The sequence below is a fragment of the Exophiala aquamarina genome (genome assembly GCF_000709125.1).
Source record: "Exophiala aquamarina CBS 119918 chromosome Unknown aczIA-supercont1.11, whole genome shotgun sequence".
Lineage (NCBI taxonomy): Eukaryota > Fungi > Ascomycota > Eurotiomycetes > Chaetothyriales > Herpotrichiellaceae > Exophiala > Exophiala aquamarina.
Window position 1 is genome coordinate 987772 of NW_013550577.1, and position 23746 is coordinate 1011517.

Genomic DNA, 23746 nt, shown 5'->3' on the forward strand with positions numbered 1-23746 from the left:
CAGGTCTGGCAGTACGAGGCTTTTAGGAAAGGGAGGTCAGTTGCTATTGTTGGAAGGGTTTGATTGCGATCGCGGTCGAGTGGTGGTTGGCAGCTGGGATTGAGATGAATGGTTGGTGGACGAGGTGCAAAGACAGCCAATCAATGGCGGTGCGAATGGCGGTGCGAACGGCAGCCAGCGCGAAGAGACGAAGAATGAGAGGTGGGGACAGACACAAGATTCTCACACCCAATCCACTTGTATAGACAGTAGACCAGTGGTTGTCGTTTGTATATCTTGAGGCCTGCTGGTGGTGGTGGTGATGATGGGTTATGGGAGGTTGCCAGATGCAAGACGTGAGGTGAGGTGATGGGATGGGGATGGATGGTGTTGAGAATGTGGAAAGGTGAGCTGAGCTGGTGACTGGCTCCCTTGTACGGGGTACTCGTACTGGAAGTTACAGGTGGTGTGTAGTGGGCATGTTAGCACTTTGGGTGCTGTAGGGACCTACTACGAGTACTAAGTTAACTAGTAGTAGCAGTTGGTGGGTTAGTAGGCCCCGTTATTGCTTGGGGCGAAGCGCGGCTCTGGGTGTCCCGGGGGTCGTCAGCTGGTAACTAATGGCAGTAGCTTGCCCAAAGAATGGGGACGGCAAGCCGGCTACAGCTAGAAGTCCAAAGGCTGGGTGGTCCCTGTCATCTAGTTCTCGAAGCCTAAACAAGCTACCACTTGGCCAATGCTTTAGGTAACCAAACCCCCGAACGACAACGAGATTCTCCCACCTGTTTAACTAGAAAGGTTCACCTTGACCCTGCGTACCCTCTACAATTGGTTTACCCTACCACCGACTAAACTCCTTTTGCATCCTTCGCTCCCCACTCCATCAATTGATCCGCTTTCGAAGGAACCAGAAGACCCATTCTAAACGTTCCATCGCGGCCCAAGTTCATTCACGATCCGTTGCCGCGGGTTCTAGCAAGACACCGAGCGTTACTAAATTCGTAGAGTGTGTGATATACTGGACCTCTACCGACACGAGCAAAAACTGTTCCTGTTCAGGCTCCATCAAACCACTAGGGATCGTTAGCAGCTCCTTGAGAGGGTGACTCCACCACCCGAGATCCCCTCCCGTGTGCTTCCCCCCCCTTTGCCCCCAAGCGTTCAGAATAAGGCCGGCAAATTGAGGGACGGCCACTACCGGGGGCAACGATCGACCACCCGCTAGTTACTCTTCCCCGTGTGCTCCCAGCAGTCATTTGCGTGGCAGATCGGCTCTAGCATTTCTCGTTTACTACTCTGCTGGGGACCCTGGGAGCTTCTGCATGGCACACACTTTGTCAGGCCGCCTCGAGCTTTGACCTGCACTTGCGTGTAGTGCTTCCGCACCCGCAAGGGCAAGGCTTGTTCCGCGTTTGGCGCTTGAACTTATCCAGCGTTGAGGCACCACATGCAGAGATTGAGCACGAAAAAGTGTGACAAGGTGGTAACATGGAGACAGCTCTTACAATCATGATGTCCGGAGTATACAGGTATCTACGGATCTAGGGTTTCGTGATTCAAAGACGATGGCCATTGAACAGCCCACGTGAAAGTGATAGATAAAAGGCACGCCCACGCTCACCAGCAGAAGGAAAATTTTGCACATGGCGTCCTCCTCACGTGTGTTTCAGACTCTGCCGAAAAAGGGGTAGTGACTCCTGGGCGCACAAACAAATTCTCCTTAAAGTTCCCTGCCTCGCCCATCGCCAATCACCACGCGCGCAGCATCCTCGAACCCTGGCCCTCAAACGCGTGCTGATGCTCGGAAAATCAGTCACAATCAAAAAGCTTGATCCTACTGTGTCGTTAATTCCTATTACAGGGTCCCAAGGGCAAGTCTATGGAAACTGAGATCTCAGATCACCGTACAAGGAAGGGGCTTTTCCGGGTTCGGTAGGTGGCTAATGCAGTCCTCGGGATCCTTCAACGCGCCAGGTATGAAGGACGAGATTCATGGGTATATAGGGTATATGGGTCAAGTGTTCGAGGTACAAAGAGTATGAGTACAGACGGAACGCAGGGCACGGATACGAACAAAGCCACGTATGGAGTATACAAGGCCACGAACAGCCAAATCTTACCCATCCGTACATGGCTTTCGATTAAGTCAAAACCCCTATCAAACACAACAATTGAGCTAGGCTGGGAAGAGCCATCAGTTGGTGAGTGTCTCAACAACGCTGCTAGATACTGCTGGTGCGGAGGACGAGTACATACATGCGAGGACTACAGGTCGCGTCAGCTCCGTCGTGATGACACTAGTAACCCCACTATCACGGGACTTGCACAAAAGCCTTTTTTTATGACAAGCAGCTTGTTTCCGGTGCCGTACCGAGGTCTCTCTTCATCGATGCCATCACTCGGCTCAGATGGGGCGGCTCCTTGAGAACAGCCCCGTCGACCATCGGACAGAGCACCAATTATTATCCCACCCAGCGCCACTGCGAACCCCGCGATGGAGAGAGAGGGAGACTCAGGATTTGTTGGAGGCCTTTCTGACTAAATCACAGTTTTGTACGAGAACAGGTTTAAACGTTCTCCTCTCGATCCATGTTATTTCATTTCTATCGTTCACTCTTTTCTATCATCAGTTAATAGACCGTAGACCATCTTCCCTGCGCCCCATTTCACACACCACAGTGACCATGGGCGACCTCCTCGATAAAAACTACCTTCTTTCTCTGGGAGAGATAGACCCCGAGTTGAAAGCTGTACCGACCAAAGCCCCCCCCTCTCTCACCATCCCATCTGACCATGTCCATCTAGTTCCTAGAAAAGGCCAAACTTCCCCCTGTGAATTATGACAGTCTGGATGACTTCAAGCTTCTCGTCGAAAAAAGAAACGAAGAGACTCTGCGAGTACTCGGCCCCGCTCCTCCTGAGATCAAGCAGTCCGAAGTCCAATATCCCGCCGACGACGGAACCTTGTTGAGGGCAAAGCTCTACCAGCCAACCACGAAACCTCAGAATGGAAGCCCATTGGTAGTCTTGTTTCATGGTGGTGGTTTCTGTATAGGTGCTCCTGAAGGAGAAGAGCAAACAGCTCGAAATCTGGTCCAAGCATTTGGCGTTGTCGCCATTTCGGCCTCTTACCGACTTGCACCCGAGTTCAAATTCCCCTATGCCCCAAAGGACGCATGGGCCGCACTAAGATGGGCCGCAGCGAATGCAAAAGACTGGGGCGCTGATCCATCTCTAGGTTTCATCGTCGGCGGAACATCTGCTGGCGGTAACATCAGTGCAGTTTTGGCCCACGTCGCCCGAGATGAGAATCTGTCACCTCCTCTGACCGGCCAATATCTCGCCATTCCTGCAATTCTGCCCCAGGGGAAGGAGCCCGAGAAATACAAGCAATATCTGCTCTCCTATGAGCAGAATAAAAATGCTCCCGTCCTGCCCCAGGCCGCCGTGGATATGTTTATGAAAGGGTACCAACCCGATGACAACGATGATATCTGGTATTCCTGCTTCAATCACCGAAAGGGCCATGCGGGACTTCCCACAGCATTCTTCCAAATCGACGGAATGGATGTTCTTCGAGATGAAGCCATCGTATACGAGCGAGTTCTGCGCGAAGAAAATGGTATCAAGACCAAGTCGTTCATCTACCCTGGTCTTCCTCACGGGCATTGGGGTTTTTTCCCTTTCCTGGAAAGCTCCAAGAAGTTCCGCAAGGAGCAAGTCGAAGGATTTGGTTGGTTGTTGGGTAGAGAGCCTGATTGGACCAATGTCAAGACCCAGGCTGTTGCTGCAGGTGTATAGAGTGATGTCAATTTAGACAGGCCCTGTTAGACAGGACAGGACGATCCGGCCATAGACGGTCAAGATGCTGAATTCGATGCCAGTAGCAAACCCGGCTCGACCAAATATGAGGAAAGCTGACTATTTCTTCCTTTCCCTGATCTTGAACTTGATTCCATTCTTATTCACGCCTCCCACTGTTCTGGCCATCTTTGCTCGCTGCAGGTCCAGCTGGTCGGCTGCTGCCATGATCTCGCGCTGCCGCTTCTTCAAAGCCTCCAATTTCGCAACTCGCATCTCTTGCAGACGCTTCCTCTTCTTGCGTTCTGTTCGTAAACGAGCGGCTGCATCCTGTGCTGCGGCGAGAGCTTTCTGGGATTTGGGTTTGGACTTGGTGCTGGAAACATCTTCCTCGACATCAACATTTTCGACGACATCTTGCGATTGTAGAGGTGATCTCTCTGAAGCAATATCAAGGGACAGAGCTGCTATGGGCTCGAGAACTTCCGCGTCGGGTTTCCGCTTCTTTCCCTCGGGTTTCTCGGTATCGTCTTGTTCCATAAAAATCTTTCTCTTTGCCTGCCCTTGCCCATCGAGTGTTACTGCATCCATGCCGACCTCTTGCCTTAATCTCTCCATTTCCTTGCGTCCCTGTGCCACAACATCTCTCAAGTAATTTGCATCCTGCGTCTTCAACAACTTGACCGCATCGTGGCTAAGAGGCCCACCTGCATCGCCGTTTGCTTTTGCTCCTGACTTATGCTTTCCCAAGCCGGCCTTGCCCTGGCTGAGCATACCAAAGGCAAACTCATCGGGATTCTTCTCGCGGACTTTTTGGGACAATTGGGCGATTTTCTTCTTCTTAGTGTTGTAGTCTTTGGCACGTAAGGAGTAGTCCTTGTGCTTTTCTAGTAGACCCCATTTCTCGCGGGATTGGATTTGACCACGTTCTCGATGAGGACGCCGTGCTACGGCATTGCGGAGGGAGGACATGGTGCCTGTTTAGTAGACTTTCAACGTGGTCGTAGAGTGGAGGTGGCGGCACTCATAACTGTTGGTTTTTGGGAACTTTCTACACAAAAAAGTTCCGCAAGTTGCTCGGGGTTGAATCTCCAAACTGTGAGCGGATGGGGCATGTCCCGTGACCGAAGCCTTATCACATGACTCGGCTCTCGGCCTACCTGCCTTCTTACTAATCTCAACCTCACTTCCTCACGCGCTCAGTCAAGCCTTGTCGAAGCAGTGCTCCCTTCTCAGAATGACTTCTCACTGTGCAGACTTGATTTGGGTGTCGAAGAGGGGATTTTTAAACCCAAAACTTACCATAGACCGGTTTCCGATTACAAATAGTGATGCTGGTCTGCCCATGGCAAAGTTGCTGGAGTTTTGAGTACTGATATTCATTCGTTGTCTCATTCATCATGGCGGATGCTCCAAGAGAACTCACACCACCCATCGTCCAGGGACAGACCGCAAAAGAGAAAAAGTATGACCGCCAGCTCCGTCTCTGGGCAGCCTCTGGCCAGCGTGCGTTAGAAGAATCACACGTGCTCCTGATTATTGGCTCAGAATCTATTGGGTCCAACAGCAGCGCCGCTGGAGTCGAGACATTGAAGAATTTAATTCTACCCGGTATCGGCCAATTCACCATCGCCGATTCAGAAACAGTGAAGGAAGCCGATCTGGGTGTCAACTTCTTCTTGGAGCCAGACAGCCTGAACAAGTCCAGGGCAGAAGCAACCACACGCTTGCTACTAGAGTTAAATCCTGATGTTTCGGGCCATGCCATCACTTCGCCCTTGTCTGAATGGCTGCCTCTCGAAGATTCGTTGAGACCGTTCAATCTCATTCTTCTATCTGCACCGATACCAACAGAAACTCTTCAATGGCTTGCATCATATGCTCACGCAAACTCATTACCACTCATATATATCCAGTCGGCTGGATTCTATGCCTGCTTCTCTATTCAGCTCCCTTCTGAATTCCCCATTGTCGACACCCATCCCGATCCCGAAACGATGCAGGACCTCCGCCTTCTCGCACCGTGGCCCGAACTGGAGGCAACAGTGGATGCACTTGGCGACATTGCGAAACTCCGTGACCACGACCATGGGCACATTCCCTACATTCTCCTCCTGCTCTACTACCTTCGAGAATGGAAAACCAGTCACGACAACTCCTACCCCTCAACCTTCAAAGAAAAGACCGAATTCCGCGATCTCGTCCGGTCCGGCACACGAACTAACAATCCCGAAGGTGGCGAGGAGAACTACGAAGAAGCCACAGCCGCTGTTCTGAAAAGTATCGCGCCACCCCCAATAGGAAGCGGCTGTAAAGATCTCTTCTCCATGGCTCAAACTACTGAGCTGGGCCCCAGTTCATCGAACTTCTGGATCATAGCGCACGCTATCAAGGTCTTTTACGATGCTCACGGCGTACTACCTCTACCGGGCTCTTTACCCGACATGAAAGCCACGAGCGAAGAGTACATCAAACTCCAAAACCTCTACAAAAGCAAAGCACGCTCGGACATTGCCGAGGTGAAGCAGACGGTACAACAGCTACTTGAGACAAAGCTCGACAAGGCCACCACCTCGCCCATACCAGATGTCGAGATCGACTCATTCTGCAAAAACGCCTCGCAGGTCCGCGTCCTGACAAACCCAGATGGCACACTCATACCCTCACTTCGCATGATGAAATCAGATCCAAAACTCCTCGCAACTCTCCCTTCCATCGTCGAAAACGATTGGGAAGGCCTCTTTCCTGTCTTTCTCGCATTGAACACAAATACTGGCTCCTCCTCATCCGATATCGACCCATCAACCTTGTCCTCCGACCCCGAAAAACAGGAGAATCTCACCAAGGCGGTTAACGAAGCCCAGCGCGTAGCTGGAGGCGAGCTGCACAACGTCTCTAGCGTGCTAGGCGGCATGGTCGCGCAGGAGGCCATCAAACTGCTTACGCGTCAGTATGTCCCTGTCGATGGAACATGCGTTTTTGACGGTGTGAGGAGTAAGGTGGGCGTTTTCAAGCTGTGAAACTTATCGTCTGTGAAGATATGTGAGCCGTGGGACAAAATAGAGCGCCGCTACCAGGTCGTGGCTATTAGTGCTAGCAATTTGTGCGTAGTGGCGTAGTAAGGTGCTGGATGACTAGATTGTAAACGGCGGGCTAGGACGCTGGAGGAGCTTAGAAGCAGATTTGGAACTGCGGATCGCATCATATTTCGAACGAAGCGTCGAACAATACATACATCCATACAAGTAGCCTGAGTTTAATCTTTTGCTGGGACGAAACGTTAGAAACGCCTAAGACGTTAAGCATTCATCCTTGATGGGACCTTATTGTCCCAGACTATGCACGCACGATGCTACCAAGGTAGATTGTATTCGCTTCAGTCGCCATACCGGGAAAATATTACCGTAAGCCCGAGCCTGCCCTATGCAATATTGAACTCGTCGGCACCACCACCACCCATCATCAATTTCCGATTCAAACGGACCTTCTCTCGCATCTTCTTGGCTGACTCATCTGGTTCGCCACCATCGCCAGCGCCTCCAGCACCACTATTGGTAGTTTGACCTTCTGAGTTACCGCCCCTTGCCCTACTGCTCTTCCCGCCGGCGCCAGAACGTCCTTGTCCGACCAAGTTGACACGGCCAGGCGCATCTCGAAGTCCGAATGCCTTGGCCAGGTGCCCCAAATGCAGGTCTTTGATGTCAAACCACTTTCGCTCTGCTGCAATATGCGTGGCATAAGCCCGGACATGCGACTGGAACGCCCGTTTGGCAAGGTCTTTGATTTTCGGGTCTGAGAGAACCCAACGCTCGATTGAAAGCTGGAACTCTGTGGCAATGGTCTCCCAGCTTTGATTTAAATTCTGCTCTGAGATTTTGCTGGCTCGGTTGTTCTTGGTAGATATCACTCCGGAAACAGGTGAGAAGCCTTTTTTAAGGACGTCGTCCGCGGCAGTATGGGTGACGTTTCGACTGGTATCTGCTTCGGATGTTTGTCTGTAGGATTGTCGGAGCACTTCAACATAACCTTCCTCCTTTCCGGGGAGTAGGAAAATAATGGCTCTCCCATCTCTGCCGAGACGTGCAGTACGACCTATACGGTGAAGATGGTCGTCTGAGCTGAAGGCTGGATCGTACTCGATGACAAGATCAAGATTTGGGAGATCCAAACCCCGAGAAGCAACATCTGTCGCAATCAATAGTGAGGGAGAGGTGGTATTGGCAAATTGCCTGACGATGTTCGTGCGAGTAGCTTGTGGTAATGAACCATGAAGTTTGTAAAGTGTGACAGGGTTTTGAGGTGTTGAAAGAGCGGGAGAGGGTGAGATGGAGTCCGCGTCAACAACGGCAGCAGCTTTTGCTGGGTTCGTGGCTTGATCGTCTTCACCCGAAGAATGGGTTCCTTCTGGATTGTCTTGGTTTTCTGGTGCCTTCTCCAGCGAACGTCTAAAAGCTTTGAAATGAAACTCTACCGAGTCGGCACAAGATACAAAGACAATGGCTTTCATCACAGACCCTTTTCTTGCGAACGTTCGTTTGAGCAGTGCTGTTAAGGTCACAAGCCGCAACTTAGTTGCGCTCACCAAGTAAGACTGTTTGAGCTGTGCCGGAGCGAGGAAAGCCGAATCGACTCCCCCTTTTTGATTTCCTGTGTGCTCATCCTGTCCATCTGAGTCGCCCTTAATCAAAACAGCATCCTTTAAGCTGATCTCACCTAATTTCTGGACATTCATTTTCAGAGTAGCGGAGCAAAGAATCGTGGTTCGTCGGTCAGGAAGGCCGGGCCTGGCGGTCTTTCGTTTCTTTTGGTCCAGTGTCTTGACAATCTTGGTGATGTCTTCTTCGAATCCCAAATCCATCAGGCGATCCCCTTCATCAAGAACAAGCCACCGGACGGATGAAACGTCAAGAACCTTTGTGTGCGCAAGATGGTCAACTAAGCGACCGGGAGTAGCAACCAAGATGTTTAAGCCCTTTCGTAGCCTCGCCTTTTCCGATTTCTTCTTCTCACCTCCAATGACGGTGCCCGCCACAATATAATGTGCAGCACCAAGGAGACGCTCCAACACCACAGAGATTTGTTTACATAGCTCACGAGTGGGAGCAAGTATGATGGCAAATAACCCAGAATCACGATGTAAACTGGGGTCATGGACAGTCTTATTCTGACCACTGGCCTGTTCTGATAGAGTCATGATACGCTGTACTACTGGGAGTAAATATGCCAGAGTTTTGCCAGATCCTGTCTCGGATTGAACGAAAGCGTCACTATCTTCCTTCAACATCTGGATTATAGAGGCTTTCTGGATGGCAGTAGGGGCTTTGAGATTCATCTTGGTCAGAAGGTGAGTGGCAATAGTTGGGGAAAGGCCAAGGGAAGTGAAAGTGTCGATGCCATCAACTAGTGGTGCGTTTGAAGGGATCGCCGGGGTCTCTTCTTGCTGGTTCTCCTGCGGCTCAGACACAAGGGTCGATTTGGGATTGTATGTGAACAGGGAGGAGATCACTTCACGAGGCCCTGCAGTTGTGTTTGCTTCATTGCGCTTTTGTCCCTGGGGCCGAGATTGAGAACCAGGTTCACTGAAAGGCGGAGTGTAGCCGTTTTCACGCCGTCTCTTGGCCGGCCGCGTTTCTGCAAGGTCTGGAGTCTGTGATTGAGGCTCCCTCGACTTTATAGGGACTTTATTCGGATCGTTCTGTCTTGGTTTTGTCCCTCGTTTGGCGTCTCTTTTCGCTTGTAGACGTTCTCTCCAGGACCCACCTTTGAACTTCTGCAAGTGATTTGCAGGAGTCTCATTAACGGAGAAGTTGAGAAGGAGGCCGTCATCAGCCATCTTGCAGTTCAGGAGTGGCTCCTGTGAGAAAGGCTGTTGGAAGAGCGGGAGAAGGGGGTGTAGGTGCAGGTAGATTTCCATCTCTATGTTTAGGACCTGAGTCTCTGGAACTTTTTTTCTGGCAGAAATGCGGAGACATCAAAGGCGGTGTGGAAAGAGTGTGCTATCTGCGCCGCTTTAGATACACCTTCGGATTTTCACGTGACTGTTCTGAAGGCTCAAGCAAAGCAGCGAAATAAACATTTCCTCATTCAGTTGGAGAGGAATATGCCGACCCCTAGCATGCGGAGAAACTTGCCTCCGAAAGCTGCCATCGCAACTTCCCCCTGCAACGACAACTTCACAGAAGCTTCCTCAAATACACGCCGCACTTTCCATCATGCACACTTTGACTCACCGACCGCACAATTCCAACGTGGTCGCGTCAAGATGAAGCTGTTGCCTGTTATTTCACCAGCTCCAAACCTGTCTAGGATACTTTCAATAGTAAACTCCTAGCGAGACAGCCATGGTTCCCTCCAGGTTAAGAATCACCACCACGATGCAAGCAGTCAGGGTTAATGCACGCCGCCAACTTCGGCCTTCTCTGATATCAACCTATATTCAAAGCCAGCGGCTACGATCAGATGCACCTGGGAGATCCAACACTGAATCTTTCCCCGAGACCACTGAAACCAAAGTGAAAGAGCCGTTTGCTGTCTTTCGCGATGTTCCTCCTTTACGAAAATTGCGCCGCACCATGTTCAAGGAGGGAAGGCAAGTCGGACTCGTTCCAACAATGGGAGCTCTACATGCTGGGCACTTGTCACTGGTCAAGCATGCTTTGGAAGAGAACAGTGATGTCTTCGTCTCCATTTTCATCAATCCTACACAATTCGCGGCTCATGAGGACTTGAGCTCCTACCCCAAAACTTGGGAGGAAGACTTGAGCATGTTGAAGCAGCTAGAAGACGAACATGCTAATTCATCTTCACCAAACAAGCACTCCCGAATTGCCGGCATTTTCGCGCCCACTGTCAAAGTAATGTACCCAACATTACCTCCAACTTCGGATGTTGCAGGCGATGGCTCCTTTGTTACAATCACTCCTCTTGGGAAAGTCCTCGAGGGCGCTTCTCGCCCTATCTTCTTCCGGGGAGTCGCAACTGTCTGTACTAAGTTATTCAACATCGTCCAAGCCGATCGTGTTTACTTCGGTCAAAAGGATATCCAACAGTCCGTCCTCATCAAACGAATGGTCAAGGATTTCCATATCCCAACCGAAGTCCGCGTCATACCTACATGTAGAGAGCCTGATGGTTTAGCCATGAGCAGTCGAAATGTCTATTTAGGTGAGCGCCGTCGTGAGGATGTCGCGATCCTTTCCCGAGCCCTATTCGCTGCTAGAGATGTCTATAACTCTGGCGTTTTGCTCGGAAAATCAATCAAAAACGCTGCTTATGATACATTTAATCAAGCAACAACTGCAAAAAGAGATGATGGCCGGCTCGGTGGGCATACGCGCCTCGAGATCGATTACATTGCCTTGAGTGATCCGGACACCATGAACATGATACCCGGTCTGGACAAGATTGACCCTCGTCGCGGTGCTGTTCTCAGTGCCGCCATGCTGGTTCGACCAGTTGACAAACCTCAAACTCTCGAAGAAGTGGAGCAGACAACAGTCAGGTTGATTGACAATGTCATTCTGGAGCCTCGTCTTCCATAACAATTTGATCCCCAAGCCAGAAGAGCTCCTGGGGCAGGATCTTCCCAGGCCGTCCGCCGCCCATGGCAGTGAGCTATGCCTCGATACTATCAGTTGCACATCTGTTCAGTCGAAAGACTCCTCAGTCTCCGGATCTAGCAAGCAGAACATGTATCGGTAGTTCAATATACTTCCCAAAGTGTAATCTTGGCATCTTTTCCCCCAGCGGCTAGCCAATGCAATGATCGTGCCTTGTTCTCTCTCTCCTGTTTGATATGATCAAGTGCCGACATTCTGGTTGCTATCTTGGTGCCTTCACCATGGACCTCTTCCCCTGACCCATCATTTTGGTTATGTATTAGGATTTTCGCGAAGCTCGTAGCATAACATCCGTCTTTATGCCACTTCAGGACCGCCAGCTCTTTCATTGTCTTGCAAGAGTAGACTCGGATGCGACCATCCCACCCCGCCGTTGCAAATATCTTACCGTCGGATCGCACATTCAGGCCTTGCTGGCCGGCGTGTTTCGTGTTTATTGCCTTCTCCGCGTTCTGGCTGGATTCCAGCCGAGTCTCGTTCGGGTCAAGTGAGAACTTCGCAATAATGGCATCCGCACTAGACGTGACGAAATGTCTTTTTGAGGGAAACACATCCAGAGACAACACCGGTTGCGAGTGCGGCTTCCCCATCAAGACCTTGACCCAGCCTTGGCTCTTGTGGTCGAAAGCCCCACAGCAAGTGTGCACCATCACCTGCCCATCTTCATAGCCCGAAACGAGGACCAACTCCTCCTGTAATTCGAGAGAATGGAATAGTGCTACCGACATGACCATTCCCGTGTCGACCGCCGGGTCAGATCGTAGTTGCGACACGCGACGTTCAGATGGTAGCTGGAAGATATCGATGCCGCCGGAGTCGAGCCCGTTCGGGGAGGCGAGCAGTTGCGGCGTTGGGTTCATCGGCGAAGCCGGAGCCTGTTCTGGGTATTGATCGCAGACGGAGAAGGCGCAGAAATTCAGCGCGTTGACATCCAAAGAATGCAGAAGCCACGGTTGCGGGTGCTGGGTTTGAGCGGCTGAGGGGCTCTCGCTCGGCAACTTCGTACTCAGCACCTCGAAATCTTCATTGCGCACTTGCCAAACGCGGAGCTTGTGATCTCGTCCATGCCTGTTGATTTTCTCAGAAACGATGCAACTTACGCGGGCAAGTGTCTCGAGGGAACAGGTGGAGACACCCATAGATGTAGGATCCTAGACACAAGATGACAACTTACGTGATCAGCCGCTGGCCGGTCCATTGTTTGATCTGCATCACCCCGCCCTCATGGGCCTTCCATACAGCGACAGGTCGTTTGGACGACAGTCTCCATATCACGAGCCATCCGTCGGTATCGCCTGATGCCAAGAATGTATTTGAGGCGAAGAATTCTAAGGCGTGGATGGCCGACGAGTGTCCGCGAAGCACAAATGTTGGAACCAGTGGGTCTTGAGACATTTGTTCAGAATGATGAGCGGTCTATTTGGAAGTGGATTGCGTCGAGGAGGAAATTGTCCCGCTTGGAGAAGATACAAAGCAGACAATTCTGGGATTTGGAATTGTTGATTGTGCCATCTCGCTTCAGTGCTGGGTGAAGAAGGAAACACGAGGCTGAAAGGCTATAGGGAGGAAATGATCTGTGGTGCCATGCAGGAGCGTTCGAGCGCTTAAAGCAGCACCCGATAAGGCGCCAAGAGGTTAGCCACCCTCAGGCTTGGCTCATCTTACTATATAATTTTAATAGTCGCAATTTAGCTGAAAATCGATGACACAGATTTTCCGCTTCTTTGGCCCAGTGGTAAGGCGTCTCACTCGTACTATGTTCCGGGACTATGAGAAGGTAAGTCGACTGCTGCTCAACCGAGTGAGAACTATGCTGATATCCCCACGGATCAAGAGTTCAATTCTCTTAAGAAGCATGACGTGACTTTTTGTTGCGCTGGCTTTTTATTTTTCACGTGATCTTAAACTGAGCCTTGACCCCTTTAGGCAGAAGGAACAAATTCATATCGGTGTCGACTAGTATAGAAAGTGCCCCGGCCTATCAGGTGCTGGACGTCGTGTCTCTTTCGCTTGACCATATATTACACCCTACAGGCTTTTATGTCATCTAAACGAATCATCCAGTTACTTATTATTTCCCTTCCAGGCTGGCTGGATCAACTAGGTTGTGATGATGCCAATAAGAATTTCCTGGGCTCACACTTGGCCCGTCGCATTCTGCCTTATCGCATACATGTTTCTATCTATAGGCCTGTAGCTACCTAATTTGTAGTAGCTGATCGCGTTGGGTCTTACTCTTACATATGCTTGAACCAGAAGGCCAGTGGTTGTGTCTTTTTCATAATCGAGACTCTTTCACCTTCAATTTTCGAACTTGTTCACATCTTCTCCTCTCGGGTAGCATTCCAATCTTCAGTGTGCTTGCGTCAAGTCCTACTACTCACATGTGTCCATCTGCGTAGATCGTGTCTTGCTTGGTCGGCGGTTGCCTGCCCAACTAATATAAGGCATCAATCGTCTCTCCTTGAAGTTCGTCTTTTCACCAGCGGCCTCCGGATAGGAGCGGGATTTGGTGTATTCGCGCTGGCGGGATGTGGATCCTTCAATATCAATGACGGTCAGACGCGCTTCGCTAATGGTCTCGACCATCAAGAATTGACACAACGCCTTCTCAAGAGCGGGATTTCCGACACGTGTCTCAACTCATTGGTGAGTTCGAAGGTTTACGTTCTACATTCTCTCGTTGGGAAACTGCATGATCTCCGACTTGGATCGATATTGGATGTTGAGAGCGTGGGTGGAAAACCTTGGGAAACTACACGTCGGCCGGAGGGATCTTGTGAGTTGTGCTCCGAGTGCATTTGCTCCTTTCTCATTGGAGGTCACAGCTGTCTCGTTCTGCTTGGTATCCGAGGAATACAACGCCGATGATCTTGTCAGCGGATTTGGGGATGAGAAGTGTGGCAAGGATCGAAGCATCTCGTGGCATAGCAGCTTCCTGAGGTCAGCCGATCTTCAAGATCAGTCGAAATCCGGAACTCCCTTTAGAGAAGAAAACAGGGAAATATAGAATTAGGGCATCGACGAGATCGTAGAATCGTTGCTGGCAGGGAAGCCAACCAGGCTCCTCCTGATGTTACCTTTGCCCCCTAGCACTTGATGTTTCAATATGAAGAATCGATCTATGCTTTCGTCGAGAAATTCAAAGTACATAGTTACGTCGACTTCAAGGACCCATCACAAGCGCTTAAGCCAATCAGAGAGAGCCTAGCCACAGATAATCCACTCTTTAACGGCGATGCATCGAACAATCGAGTTATTCTCCTATTCTACACAGCCTTACTATACTATCTAGCGGCTACGCCCAGCCTGTTCCCCTCCAGGCATGGTGCAAGGTGAAGGGAACGGATGGCCTCCAATCGAGGAACTACGCCCTTTCATGTACGAAGTATTTGGTAGGAACTACGAACACACCATCTTGACTGGTCTCGTTGACTGCTGTGTTAGTGACGGGGCGCACACTGCAAACTATTAAATTTAAATTCCCTTATGATTGGGGTCATACATATACATAATGGGGGGCAGCGCCGCGGCCGCCTCACAATCGTCCAGGAGTCAAGTCCATCTCGTCCTCGTAGAACCGTCGGTCATGGCTCTTGTCTGTGTGCCCACCGACGGCAGCCTCGTCCGCTTTATCTCGACGGCTTATGGTTGTTAAAACACCACTTCCCACGTCCCCGTGGTCTGGGGAGTCTGCTCGGCCGTTGAAATCGGGGGTTGTTGGCAAGATACTCGATACACATTTATGCTCCTCTTCGTCGCACATCTCCCTGGCCGCTCGCTTGCTTGTGAGCCTGGACCAGAGTCTCTCATACCAGGACGTGCGTCCCTTCTCTTCTGGTTGCACATCCTCTTCGCCGGCCAAATCCTCGAGAGATCTACCCATCGTTTCGGGAATGAGAAGAGAAGTCAGGAGGCCAAGGAAGGCAAACGCTCCAAGTCTTCAGGAAAAGATTTAGCTGTGACCCTCTTCATAAAGAGTTGCCCAGGGAAAAGTGACTCACATTTGGATAACGTGTGGCAGCCATGGAGATGCATCGGTCTCTCCCTCTTTGTAGCCAACCCGTCTCAGAGGCCCAGCAAGAGCCTGAGCAAGTACAGCGCCGAGCTTGCCCGAAGCTGCAGATATACCATGTGCTGTACTTCGATACCTGGTGGGAAAGCATTCTCCAGGAACAATAAAAGTGGTCGTATTAGGACCTTTAAGAAGGACGTCAGTATTGGCCCACTCTCCTCCAGCCTCGAGGCTATGCAGAGCAGCAAAACTCACCAAAATTGACGAAGAACAGAATGAGCACAAATAGCGCAACGCGCGACGAGTCGCTGATTGAGTTGAAAGCACTTCCCAAGATGAGAAGAAGCAATGTCATCATAACGAAGCCTCCGATTTGTATGGGCTTGCGGCCAATTTTGTCAACGAAGATGATTGCAAGAATCGACCCCGGAATCGCTCCTGCAACCACAAGGACAAGGTTTCCAACCGCTCCGTTCCTCAGGTTGTTGTAGATGGTGTGTTCTGTCGCATGGGACACGGAGCCGAAACCTATCTTCTGCAGGAAAATTGTGTTGTTCAAAAGCAGTGCATAGTAGGCCACGTCAAGGAAGAACCACGATCCTGCCGTGCCAACCAAGGCGAGGAAGTTCCGGCGGTTGCCGAAATACCGTCGGAAATCGTGGAGTGAAGACTGTGGTATTGCTTTAACATCGAGTCCGCCGAGCCTTTGATCGTTCAAGCGAGACCGGATATCTTCTCTGTCGGCGGACACCTGTCCCCTGCCGTTCATAGGTCCGATGGTGTTCATGCAGAAAGCTTTGTAGTCGGCAAAACCTTGCTCGACATCTCTGGTCACATCAAAGGTATAGCGTGGTGTTTCAGGGATGGTGAGCCGGTAGTAGAGGGCAACTACTGCTGGGATCGCACCAAAGCCCACGATTATCCTCCACATTCGGTCGACAGCAAGCTGGCCCTCGGGGGTCTTGGTGCAGTGATCTCCATTGCACATGTTCAACGAGTTGTCGATCTGGCCTTTGAACGACTCGATGACAATAAAAGCCACCAGACTTGCCAGAAGTTGTCCCAATGCTTGAGTCGAGAACACCGCTGCCACCATGGTGCCTCTCCACTTGGTCAGTGAAAATTCTGATGGGATTACGCTAGATAATGGGTAGTCGCCGCCAATGCCCACGCCCATGATGACTCTCCAGAATACCAAAAGACCGGTGATACTAATTGCGGACGAAGGTCCGGTGATAGACTGTCCAAGAGTCGCCAGGGTGATAATGAGCAGTTCGTACCCATACATGCGCTTCCTACCAACGACATCTGCAAGCCATCCGAAGAACAATTGCCCGATCAAGGTGCCGACCGATGTAGTGACCTTGATTAGGGTGTCGTCACTCTGTGGGATCTTGTTTCCATTGTTGGTGAAATAGCAAAAGCCCAGCATATCGCTAACGAGGCCAATTGCGAAGATCTGTGAAGAGTCAACGAAAAATCAAATTTATAGCGTAATTGCGCGAACATCATAACTGTCTGTGAGAAATCCCGTTCCAGCAACGAGAATAGCGCGAACGTGAGCTTGACCGAACGGGCGTCTATCGATGTCTTGCAGGATCAGGCGGCGGCGAAGATTGGGATCCTATTGGTCGTTCAGTCGGTGTTTCAAGGTCCAGGGGTTTAAGCAATTGGCTGGTTTGAGGAGACTGGCTGTACCTGTATATCGGCGTACCTTTCCTCCAAGGCAGGAAACGCGGCGTGTCTGCTTCCCATGGTGCCACACAGCAAATAGTAACAGCTCGTATGGGAGCTAGCAGTTCAGAGCTGGGTCGACTCAATGAAGTGAGGAACTGGGTGCCCTTTGATCATCAAAAGCTGTCAGGATATATGGGAATGAAGCTAGGACTGGGCGACTCCGTCGATACGAAAACCCCTCAGGAGTATGCCTTGCCGCCAGCCTTACCAGCTGGGAAGGGAGTTGCCAGAAAGAACCAAGCATGGCTTTAGCATTGGCCAAGAAAACCGCTTGCAGGAAAAGCCCTCATGATAGACCGACCACCTGCACATTTCAATCATGTGCCGGTAAGGGGGCTATGCTAAGACATGGCTTCGATGCCGTTGCTTGCTTTGCGCCCTGTTGCCTGTTGATTCATGACGCGAAAAGATCTGGGTATTGAAGGGTTACTCCGTCCAGGCTTCGAGCTCTACATTTGGTCAAGGTTTGAGATCAAGCCAAGCGTACGGATGCTCCGCCCCGGTCCCCTAGAGACCGCTCTTCGGGGTTTTTTGGTGTTTGGACCGCCGAAGGCAACCTCGCTTGACGCTTCGCCTTTCCCATTGGAAAGGTTGCGTGGAACCACGTTCCGGGGAAACGCGTCCTTATTGGCTGGTTTCCCACTCCATAGCTGTATAATAATGCGGACGAGTATGTCCCACCTTGCGGCACTCGCCTGGCACACGTGGAAACAACGAATGGAAATGAGGTCCCTTTGAAGATTGTCTGCTAGACAGGGTTTGGCAGTGCTGAGTGGAGTCTAATGTTCCTATCGTGGGAGCTCCTGATCATGGTATTTCGTACATAGTTGTCCTACCTTTGGCTGATGTCCGTTTCCTGTCAATGTCGCGTGCGCCCATTTACTTTATTGTTCCTCGGTGAGACTGAAAGATTTTGGGCATGATTAACGGGTTGGGAGATATATTTGTTTTGATTCAAATCACAGCTGTAGTGGCCAAGAAACTCAACGCCGCCAGGCATGCACCCGCCGAGGTTAGAGACCTAATCGAAGACGCCGAAGCCTTTCGATCTTGCGTGGTGGACGCAGACGACAACATCCGCCGGCATGGAGCCATATTGAAACCGCACGATGGATTGAAAAAGAACATTGTTTGGATCCTCCGGCGGTGCGACGAAACGGCGCACAAGCTACACAAGATCGCTGTCGCGTATGAAGGGATCGTGAAAGAGGAAGGTGTAGCAACCGCGGACGAGACCTCGCGGAAACAGTGGGCAAGAGCTTTGAAGACGGTCTACCAGTCAGTGAGGTGGACCACAATCAAAGACGCCGTTAAAGACATCCGAAAGGAGCTTCTCCATCACATACAGATCTTGCATTTCATGAGTCAACAATTATTGAAGTAAGGCCTTTCCCAGGGTCTCGGTCAAGGCGGTGCGAGAAACTGACAGGAATAATTCTAGCCGGCAAGTGGATCGCTTGGTTGAAATGATGGGGTCTATGGGCATTACAATCGAGCAAATCGGCCGACTCTTCTCATCCACGATGTTCAGTCCCTCTATTCCACCGGTGTACGCTTCAAATCCTCAGTCTCCGGCAAGTTTGACACCCATTTCGAGCCCATTTGTCCTGTCACCGAATGAAAAGTTCGAATCCTCATTCGGGGGACTGAGTAAAGCGAGCCCCGCTGTGCTAAATGGCGCCCAGCAACATCCAGTTCCACAGATGGAGGAGTTGGTGCTTCCTGACCCCTCTATCGACATATATGATTTCAAATTTGCACATAAGCTGGATCTTGACCTGCCAGGGAGCTTTCCCAGGTCTACGCCAGGTGATGAATATCGCAACGTGAAACTCGCCTCGAACAAGGAGCAAGACGAGTTCATCAAGGCGTTGACTGATGGGATAGAATATGTTGAATAGTAGGTTCAGTTCTTCGACAATTGGCAATGCTCGTCGCACTCACACAGGACAGTCCCATTGAAGGTGTGGAGTTTGTCTATCAGAGAACACCCAGCTCCAACGCGGTCGTCATCACGGCAAGCGATGCAGGGAAGGTCTTGCTTTTGAAGAACGGGAATGCTGTGGGTGATGTATGGACTCTCAACAATGAAAAGACGATTCGTTTTCTTCAGAGAGGTCAGTCCTCTTGTGCTTTGCGAACGCCTCTGCAGGATTCCGGTGCTGACTATCTGCAAAATTTCAGTGCCTCTGTGGGATGAAATAATCCCGTACTCCAGTATTGGGGAGGAGTCAAAGGCAGTAATCGAGCAAGGCGCTGGGCTCCTTTTCGTCACATTCGAGAGATGCAAACAGGTCACGCATTCAATTCCGACAACCTGGGTGACCTACAAGTTTAGAAATGCTGAAGGTGGGAGCACAAATTGGCATTGGCCGTCATTATGAAGCAATTTAGCTGATTCAATGTGCGGTGGAAACAGACTGCCGACAGTTCCAAGAGCATTTATACGGTTGGGATCTTCTCCTCACCGTACCAATTCGCGAGATATATAAGCGCAATAGGATCAAGGACGATGACCACCTCGTCGGGTGTCAGAACATACGGATTTGGAGGAGTAGGACAAATGCGGAGATTCGATTTATGGTTCGACTATCCAAGAAGAAAGGTCGCAAACGATACCTGGAGTTCGATTGTAAGTCGAATAGCACTCACCCTGCTTCCACAGAGATAACCGAGACTTGAAAACTGATGATGATATAGTGATGCAAGAAACCGTCAAGGTCGAAGCCAAGGATAATGGAAGGCACGCGAGGCTGGCATTCTCCGGGATCACCGTGGCGGTGGATGAAGGAACACTCGAAAGGCGAGACTCGATGAGTTCTGCGTCGTCTGTCTCATCAGCGTCTTCGAGATCTTTCATTATGCGCAGACTCTCTTGGGGAGATAGCGCTGAGTTTGTGCAAAACATTGTGGTTTGTTTTGATGATCAAAAGCGTAAGTCCTTTGACCAACGAAGCGCATCTGCAGTGGAGTGTTTGCATTTTTGGCTAATATTCCTTGGATCCATCTAGATCGTGACCGCTTGCATAGACTAGTTTTGAATTGCCAGGCTCATGCTGGCATCTAGTCATTACTGGGATGGTAGGAGTAATTGTGAGGAAAGCAGAGCGACAGTACTAGCGATTAGCTTGAATTTGACATGGTTCCCTACCTTGGGGGCATCGAATAGGATACAATGCCTTTGGTTACGCAAGTAACAAATGGAGCAGTTGGATTGCCCCTCGAGTTCAGGTACGGGGACATTTTGTTGTTGCTATAATGCGACGTAGCAGTACTCGCGAGCATTGAACCATGAAGTGCAAATCTGGAAAAATGATTATCCGACACCAAAAGGAGGTCATTACGCGCGCGGAGGGATCAGGGCTCACTTAACCAGCAGCAGTCTCAGCAAAAGCGTTCTTCATGCTCCAACAACTACAGTGGCGAGGGCATGGAACGGCGGCAAGGTGACTTGGAGCAGCTGGAACGAGTAAAATTGCATGCGTTGTAAGCGAAATATGCAAAACTTCTGGGCACCCGAAAAACTGGCGGGACAATGGAGGGGCAACATTGATGCCGCTCGTTTGGCTGGGTCTCAGGCTCGTGGTCACGCGACAGAGGAACCAATCTGGATGGATCCTTGGGAGGAAGCAAAGCGGTCATGCTCAAATACATAGCTGGACTAGGGCTCGTAGACGAGCCTCGTCAAGGACGAGGATGCTGAGGCTGTGGAACAGATTGGCCTGAGCTGGAGGACGATCACGGGATGGGACGGGCCCAAGTTTGTCCGGTCCACAGGGCATTCGGCGGCAGGTGGAAGCATTCGTGATGGACTCGCACTCGGTTGTGTGCCAGCCTCAGCAGGGAAAGGATTGAAGTAGTTACCACTAGGGGCAACTATCTGGTACTTGACGCAGGACCTTGGATTGTAGGCCCCAGTTATTTATTGCATGACAATTTACTAGTGATTTCGATGTCTTGAATCATGTAGCCAATGAGACTTAGGACCATGGAAAACACTCTGAATCACGCTCGAGAAGGGAGCACTCGGTAGCCCATATACATTGGTGATTCCACTTGTGGAGGCAAAATGTACGTCAAATAATAGCAAGGGGCACACGTGCGGTAGCGGTTTCGTCGGAAATGCAAGAGGCGATTCGTGGAAAAGCTACAAGCATTTCAGCAGGCTGTTGAAGTTTGGGGCCTTGGGGATAGAAATTTGCAGCTGAGGGTGAGCTGGACAAGGGTTCAGTGCGAAACCAGCATCCTTTGGTGTTCCCGGCTGCGCTATTTGTATCAACTCCAGCCGGGGGGGTGGGATTTCAGACTTAGCGGCGATAGTCGCGAAGCCACCGTGGTCCATCACTCGCATGAATAAATAAAGTGCCACGTGGATGCGAAAAGCCACCAAGACCAAGATAGAGCAGGGCGGGCAAAGAAGCGGATGCCATGGGCAGATGCAATCAACATCAACATCCCAGTCTGGAAGGAAGCGAGATGACATGGGAACAAAGTCGGTATGTCGAAGGAAAGTTCCCTGTTCGGGGACGCCGACGACCAGGGGGATCAATCACGGTTGACAGGTTTAGGCGGAGGACAATGACCGAAATGGAATCAATGGTCTGGCCGTTGGAGATCTGGGATGGAGCCGGGGAATGACGGGTGACGAATGACGAGCGACGGATGGCGGGCAGATAGTCCCAAGTGCTTCATACTGTAGACTTCAGCTGGATTCGAAGTTCCAAAGTACGGATGAGGCGTTGAGGGCATTGTCCCTTGATTTCGAATTAAGCACTGAACCAAATACGGTGGGGATGAGGCGAGCGGTGGACGGTCCTTACTGATTAGGGTGCGTGGTTAATGGTCAAGCGAGTAACAGGCGAAAGCGTCCGGGTTGTCCAAGCACAGCTGATGATGGGTGTTTCCTGGCGAAGCCAAGCGAGAGCTCTTCATGAAGCGGGATGAATCACCAGGGTGGACGAGTACGAGGTCGTGGTTGAGGTCGAGCTCTTCCGGACTTGATACGAGTCCTGTCCGACTGGATGGACGAAGAAACGAAGCGAGACCTCAACCCAAAAGTGACAGCCCGGGCGGGGGAGACCCCGAGAGGACGACGAGGACCGAGCAGCCTGATAGAGCAAAGAGTGGCATTCGAGTGCGCGCAAGAATCGTAGAATCCGAAATGAGCGACGCCTCTGGACGGATTGAGCAAAGATGGAGCAGCCGGAGCCACAATGGAAGGACGCAGCAGGGGGATCGCACCCGCGATGGTCGTTGATCCAGAGTGACAGAATGATAGACCGTCTAGACTTCCCCTTCGGACGACGACTTAGCGACAATCAATGCCCAACAGCCATCAAGACCCTCACGAAATACAAATCACGGGGGTCCTGATGGGCGTCTAGACCTGCCCAGCAACCAGTAGTCAGTGGCCTGCCCTCGGTAGCCCTGGCTCTCCGTAGATCTGGGGGCATCGCCCACGGTGAGTAGATTTCCAGCGCAGGGTTGGCCCCAGTAGACCTGTTGTGCTTGTGCTTGTGCTTGCGCTGGGAGCCGGGAGCTGGTGCCCGTCGATAGCAACAGGAGCCAGTGGGCGAACCTCGACTGTCACTTACGAGTATAACTGAGAGTCCCCAATTTACTATGGTTAGGCGGGAGGCAACTCCCCTGGCGTCCAATCGCACACTGAATTCCCCCACTAGCATTTCAACGACTCCAGCTATAACCACCCCCCCCCCCCCCCCCCGCGGAACAGCCTCTATCGTCCCGAGGCCCTCCTAGTCCTTAGGCCCTAATCATCCCTGTATCCAGGCCCAGGCTTTTGGTCCCAGGCTGCAGGCTGTAGGCTAAGGGCCGCTAGTGGTGACTTGTTCGGCCATCGCCTTTACATGCCGGGGGCCGGCCTTAATCCTGGTCGGCAACCACCACGCTGGACATGCTTGGGGCGTGTCCATCTTGTCTTGACTCAAATCATTGAGCTCTAGGCAATCAGCAGAGATAGATGGACGACGACTTGGACCGATCCAGCCGACATATACATACTGGAGTACTTACGGTTCAGCTGGCTTCCTTCCTTCTGCCTCTTGATGACGAGAATAACCATATGATTGTAATACTAATACGCACCGTCGTGCCTTCCTTCAGAACCACTCGGTGACACGTACCGCACCACCGCGTGCCTTCCCACTGCCACTTGGACTGTCAACACCACCTCTGGTGCCTTGCTGTCTACCTGCAACATTCCATCATTTTCATTTTGTTCTCTACCACCCGCCGACACCAGATCACACCCTCAACCACAAGGTATGACCATCTCCATCAACCCCTCCTCCATCTACTAAGCGACAAGCGGCAAGCCGTGACTGGTGCTGTGAGCCCGGCGATGTCGTCATTCGTCGCGACACTCCCAGTCGTGCAACACCTTGCGTATCCTCCAATTTTGCCCAGGGGTCCAAACTGCGACAGTCCATTGTCTGACTTTTCTGCACAATCGTTGATTCAGTACGCACAACTCGCACTGTGCGATTTCGATATCAATCTCTAGAGTGTCGCCGTTACTCGCTCTCTTCCTCTCAATCCAATCACTCGTCGAACTTCCACGCTCCCTCTTGGATTG

At 51.2% G+C, this 23746-nt stretch overlaps 8 protein-coding genes across 8 annotated transcripts; 4 read left to right on the forward strand and 4 right to left on the reverse strand.

Moving 5' to 3' along the window:
- Positions 1–2663: 2663 nt before the first annotated feature.
- A1O9_09984 (uncharacterized protein) lies at positions 2664–3780 on the forward strand (the record flags this gene model as incomplete). Its single annotated transcript, XM_013401325.1, has 2 exons — positions 2664–2729; positions 2785–3780. The coding sequence occupies 2 exons, from the start codon at positions 2664–2666 to the stop codon at positions 3778–3780; spliced, it is 1062 nt and encodes a 353-aa protein (XP_013256779.1).
- A 120-nt stretch (positions 3781–3900) lies between these two features.
- On the reverse strand, positions 3901–4752 carry A1O9_09985 (uncharacterized protein; the record flags this gene model as incomplete). The annotated part of the gene is made up of 1 exon (XM_013401326.1): positions 3901–4752. One exon carries the CDS (start codon positions 4750–4752, stop codon positions 3901–3903), a length of 852 nt encoding a protein of 283 aa, XP_013256780.1.
- Positions 4753–5180: 428 nt separating this feature from the next.
- Positions 5181–6800, forward strand: A1O9_09986 (uncharacterized protein; the record flags this gene model as incomplete). The annotated part of the gene is made up of 1 exon (XM_013401327.1): positions 5181–6800. One exon carries the CDS (start codon positions 5181–5183, stop codon positions 6798–6800), a length of 1620 nt encoding a protein of 539 aa, XP_013256781.1.
- Positions 6801–7201: 401 nt separating this feature from the next.
- A1O9_09987 (uncharacterized protein) lies at positions 7202–9613 on the reverse strand (the record flags this gene model as incomplete). Its single annotated transcript, XM_013401328.1, has 1 exon — positions 7202–9613. The coding sequence occupies one exon, from the start codon at positions 9611–9613 to the stop codon at positions 7202–7204; it is 2412 nt and encodes an 803-aa protein (XP_013256782.1).
- Positions 9614–10154: 541 nt separating this feature from the next.
- A1O9_09988 (pantoate-beta-alanine ligase) lies at positions 10155–11321 on the forward strand (the record flags this gene model as incomplete). The annotated part of the gene is made up of 1 exon (XM_013401329.1): positions 10155–11321. The coding sequence occupies one exon, from the start codon at positions 10155–10157 to the stop codon at positions 11319–11321; it is 1167 nt and encodes a 388-aa protein (XP_013256783.1).
- Positions 11322–11482: 161 nt separating this feature from the next.
- On the reverse strand, positions 11483–12794 carry A1O9_09989 (uncharacterized protein; the record flags this gene model as incomplete). The annotated part of the gene is made up of 2 exons (XM_013401330.1): positions 11483–12467; positions 12574–12794. The coding sequence occupies 2 exons, from the start codon at positions 12792–12794 to the stop codon at positions 11483–11485; spliced, it is 1206 nt and encodes a 401-aa protein (XP_013256784.1).
- Positions 12795–14937: 2143 nt separating this feature from the next.
- A1O9_09991 (MFS transporter, PHS family, inorganic phosphate transporter) lies at positions 14938–16846 on the reverse strand (the record flags this gene model as incomplete). Its single annotated transcript, XM_013401331.1, has 3 exons — positions 14938–15340; positions 15404–15599; positions 15670–16846. 3 exons carry the CDS (start codon positions 16844–16846, stop codon positions 14938–14940), a joined length of 1776 nt encoding a protein of 591 aa, XP_013256785.1.
- Positions 16847–18070: 1224 nt separating this feature from the next.
- On the forward strand, positions 18071–20218 carry A1O9_09992 (uncharacterized protein; the record flags this gene model as incomplete). Its single annotated transcript, XM_013401332.1, has 7 exons — positions 18071–18531; positions 18593–19051; positions 19105–19268; positions 19336–19500; positions 19571–19783; positions 19852–20085; positions 20163–20218. 7 exons carry the CDS (start codon positions 18071–18073, stop codon positions 20216–20218), a joined length of 1752 nt encoding a protein of 583 aa, XP_013256786.1.
- Positions 20219–23746: the final 3528 nt, after the last annotated feature.